Source organism: Salvelinus namaycush, unplaced genomic scaffold, assembly GCF_016432855.1.
Source record: "Salvelinus namaycush isolate Seneca unplaced genomic scaffold, SaNama_1.0 Scaffold71, whole genome shotgun sequence".
Lineage (NCBI taxonomy): Eukaryota > Metazoa > Chordata > Actinopteri > Salmoniformes > Salmonidae > Salvelinus > Salvelinus namaycush.
The window spans coordinates 126,656-130,453 of NW_024061431.1; the positions used below are offsets into that span (position 1 = coordinate 126,656).

Genomic DNA, 3,798 nt, shown 5'->3' on the forward strand with positions numbered 1-3,798 from the left:
AACAATTGTTTACAGACAGATTATTTCACTTATAATTCACTGTATCACAATTCCAGTGGGTCAGAAGTTTACATACACTAAGTTGACTGTGCCTTTAAACAGCTTGGAAAATTCCATAAAATGATGTCATGGCTTTAGAAGCTTCTGATATGCTTCTAATCTACACACAATACCCCATAATGAAAAAGCAAAAACAGGTTTTTAGACATTTTAGCAAATGTATATTTAAAAAAAAAAACTATAATATCACATTTACGTAAGTATTCAGACCCTGTACTCCTCCATGCTTCACGGTGGAAACCACACATGTGGAGATCATCCGTTCACCTACTCTGCGTCTTACAAAGACACTGCGGTTGGAACCAAAAATCTCGAATTTGGACTCATCAGACCAAAGCACAGATTTCCACTGGTCTAATGTCCATTGCTTGTGTTTCTTGGCCCAAACAAGTCTCTTCTTCTTATTGATGTCCTTTAGTAGTGGATTCTTTGCAGCACTTCGACCATGAAGCCTGATTCAGACAGTCTCCTCTGAACAGTTGATGTTGAGATGTCTGTTACTTGAACTCTGTGAAGCATTTATTTGGGCTGCAATTTCTGAGGCTGGTAACTCTAATGAATTTATCCTCTGCAGCAGAGGTAACTCTGGGACATTCCTGTGGCGGTCCTCATGAGAGCTAGTTTCATAGCGCTTGATGGTTTTTGCGGCTGCACTTGAAGAAACTTTCAAAGTTCTTGAAATTTTCCGCATTGACTGAACTTCATTTCTGAAAGTAATGATGGACTGTCGTTTCTCATTGCTTATTTGAGGTGTTCTTGCCATAATATGGACTTGGTCTTTTACCAAATAGTGCTGTCTTCTGTATACCACCCCTACCTTGTCACAACACATTAATTGCACAAATTAACTTTTAACAAGGCACACCTGTTAATTGAAATGCATTCCAGGTGACAACCTCATGAAGCTGGTTGAGAGAATGCCAATGGTGTGCGAAGCTGTCATCAAGGCAAAGGATGGCTACTTTGAATAGTCTCAAATATAAAATATATTTTTTGGTTAGCTGATTCCATATTGGTTATTTCATAGTTTTGATATCTTCACTATTATTCTACAATGTAGAAAATGTTAAAAATAAAGAAAAACCCTTGAATGAGTAGGTGTGTCCAAACTCTTGACTTGTACTGTATTTACATACATTTTTTTTATTAAAAAAGACAAAAGCATCCACTGAAAGTGACTTTTAGTCCAATATCTGTGTCAGGGAAAAGGCTATATGCATCACAACATTGTGTCTCTTTGGGTCTCTGACAGATTAATCTGATAGCGCCGCCGCGCTACGTCATGACCACCACCACACTGGAGCGCACAGAGGGTCTCTCTGTCCTCAACCAGGCCATGGCTGCCATCAAAGAGAAGATTGAGGAGAAGCGAGGAGTGTTTAACATCCAGATGGAGGTCAGTACAATAACCTTATTGTCACAATTTACATAAAATCATATGTTTGCTGTATTTTAATACACTAGGAAGAGGGGGACAATGGAAAGTCCAAGGTGGGGTGGTAGAAGTTTCATGTAAAACAGAAAATTGTAACTCCTGCCATATGTAATACATGCTTTGGAAGTCTTACTCGCCAGAGATCTCACATTAAAACAGTATTAAAAGCAGCAACAATGTTCAGGACATTGCGCTTTCAATGTCCATGTGTTAATGTCTTATATGTTTTCCTCCCCTCCAGGCGAAGGTTGTGACCGACATAGATGAGACAGAGCTGGCCCGCCAGCTGGAGCAACTGGAGAGAGAGAACGCTGAGGTGGACGGAGATGACGAGGATGGAGAGATGGAGGCCAAGGCAGAGGACTAAACTAGATGAAGAACTGAGGGATTGGATACGACGACGAGACCAATTATACATATGCAGTCCAGAGCATGTATTCATAAAGCATCTCAGAGTAGGAGTGCTGGTCTAGGATCAGCCCACCCCCCCATATGTAATCTTATGCATAATGATCTAAAAGGCTAAACTTATCCTAGATCAGAACTCCTATTTTGAGATATTTCATGAATACAGGCCTTGTCTGATGAGATGACGAACTTCATATCAAATCAAGCATTCTAGAACGTCTCTCCAACTGAACCCTTTGGATCAGTAGCAGGGACCCTCTCAGGGAGACTGATAGAGAGATGGCTACAGGCACTGACTGTCATACTGCCAAACAGGGCTGGGAAAGGCCTCTGTGATTATACAAATGGACACAATAACAACTGAATATGATCACTGAACCCTAGCTGTTTGAATTGCATAAGAACGGGTGGGTTGGGGTAGGATTAGCCTTTTTGTGCTGTAGCCAACTCCTCTCTGTGTGGAAGAGTTGGCTACAGCACATATAATACAAAATGGGACAAGGCTTGGGTTGGTGGGGTGGTAGCCTGGTCCCGTGCTGAATGTTCTTTAACCAACTCTTTGTGACACATGCAGTATAGGACCAGGCTAGAGTGAGTAGGGGTTTAGATAGATTCTGAGAATATAATAAGACAAGTGTTTTATATATAGCAAGGACATATTTTAGGAATGAGTACTTTTGAAAGTGGTTTTGACTATCTCCCCAACTCCATGAAAGGACAATAGCGTTCTTGTTGTTTTCCTGCTCAATATGGTTCAAGTGAAATGTCGGGCGGAAGAGAATAATGCTCACCTAACCAACTCACACAGATCTTTATAACTTAGGGTGCATTCTGGATATATTTCTATTTTGTCAGGACTACATTCTTAACATTACATTAAACAAATAGAAAAGTAAATATGTGTTGTCAGGTTAGAAGTGATTGAAAGTGAAACATGCACTTAAATTAAATGTGGGATGCAGTTATAGCAGAAGCTGTTGGAGAAAGGTCCATGTGGGTACTCTAGCCTTTATCAAAGATTTTAAATAAGATGTTTAATTGTTGTCACATGCACAGGATATGTACAGTGAAATGTGGTGCTTTATAGGGTCTGCCATGGCAGTACAGCACACCTGGAGCAAATTAAGGTTAAGTGCCTTGCTCAAGGGCAAATCAACCTTGTCGGCTGGGTTACTAGTCCAACACTAACAGCTAGGTGACCTTCTTCCACCCATTCACAAAATAAGCAAATTAATCATATTCGGCAGGACAAGCACGAGATAGTGAGATCCTATTGGGGCGTTTTTGAATATATTTGCGTTTTTCCGTTATGGAACGCTTACTCTGAAATGCGCATCTAAACAACGCACTTTTACCAAAGTTTTGTCGTGGATAATCGTCTCAGAAATATAACACTCGTATAAGAACTTGTAAAATCAATAAAGACTTTTAATACAATGTATCACAAGGGGGTGATCCGCAGATCACACCCCTTCCCAGAGCACTGGCTCTCTCTTTATACCAATACACACACATGAGATCATTACATACATTAATTAAATTACTTCTCTTAGGTCATCTGCCACCATTATCCTTCATTTCAGGCTTCCTGCTTGTTTACGCCCAATAACGCCTGTATCCACTCTTGATTAGATTATAATGGAGGCAGGACCCTCTTGTCTCCTAAAATTAATATATGTCTATCTTACCCTAAGCACTTATGGCCTTTACCCTAAGCACTTATGGCCTTTCCTCTCTATTTTATCTTCATAATAGTGTCCTGCTCTTTCCATAAATGCACTTCAAGGCACGTATGGCTTTGGCCATCTGCTAATCTTTGGTTTCCTGTATTTACCAGAATGGCAAATGCACTCATGTCTGCCTTCTTATACTATTTTCTAATGTACACCTGTCTA

The 3,798-nt window shown here is 40.2% G+C and overlaps 1 protein-coding gene across 1 annotated transcript; it reads left to right on the plus strand.

Annotated features, from left to right (window-relative positions):
- The first annotated feature begins 1,317 nt into the window (after positions 1-1,317).
- Positions 1,318-2,264, plus strand: LOC120042553 (eukaryotic translation initiation factor 2 subunit 1-like). Its single transcript, XM_038987385.1, has 2 exons — positions 1,318-1,456; positions 1,737-2,264. The coding sequence occupies exons 1-2, from the start codon at positions 1,343-1,345 to the stop codon at positions 1,860-1,862; spliced, it is 240 nt and encodes a 79-aa protein (XP_038843313.1). The 5' UTR covers positions 1,318-1,342; the 3' UTR covers positions 1,863-2,264.
- Positions 2,265-3,798: the final 1,534 nt, after the last annotated feature.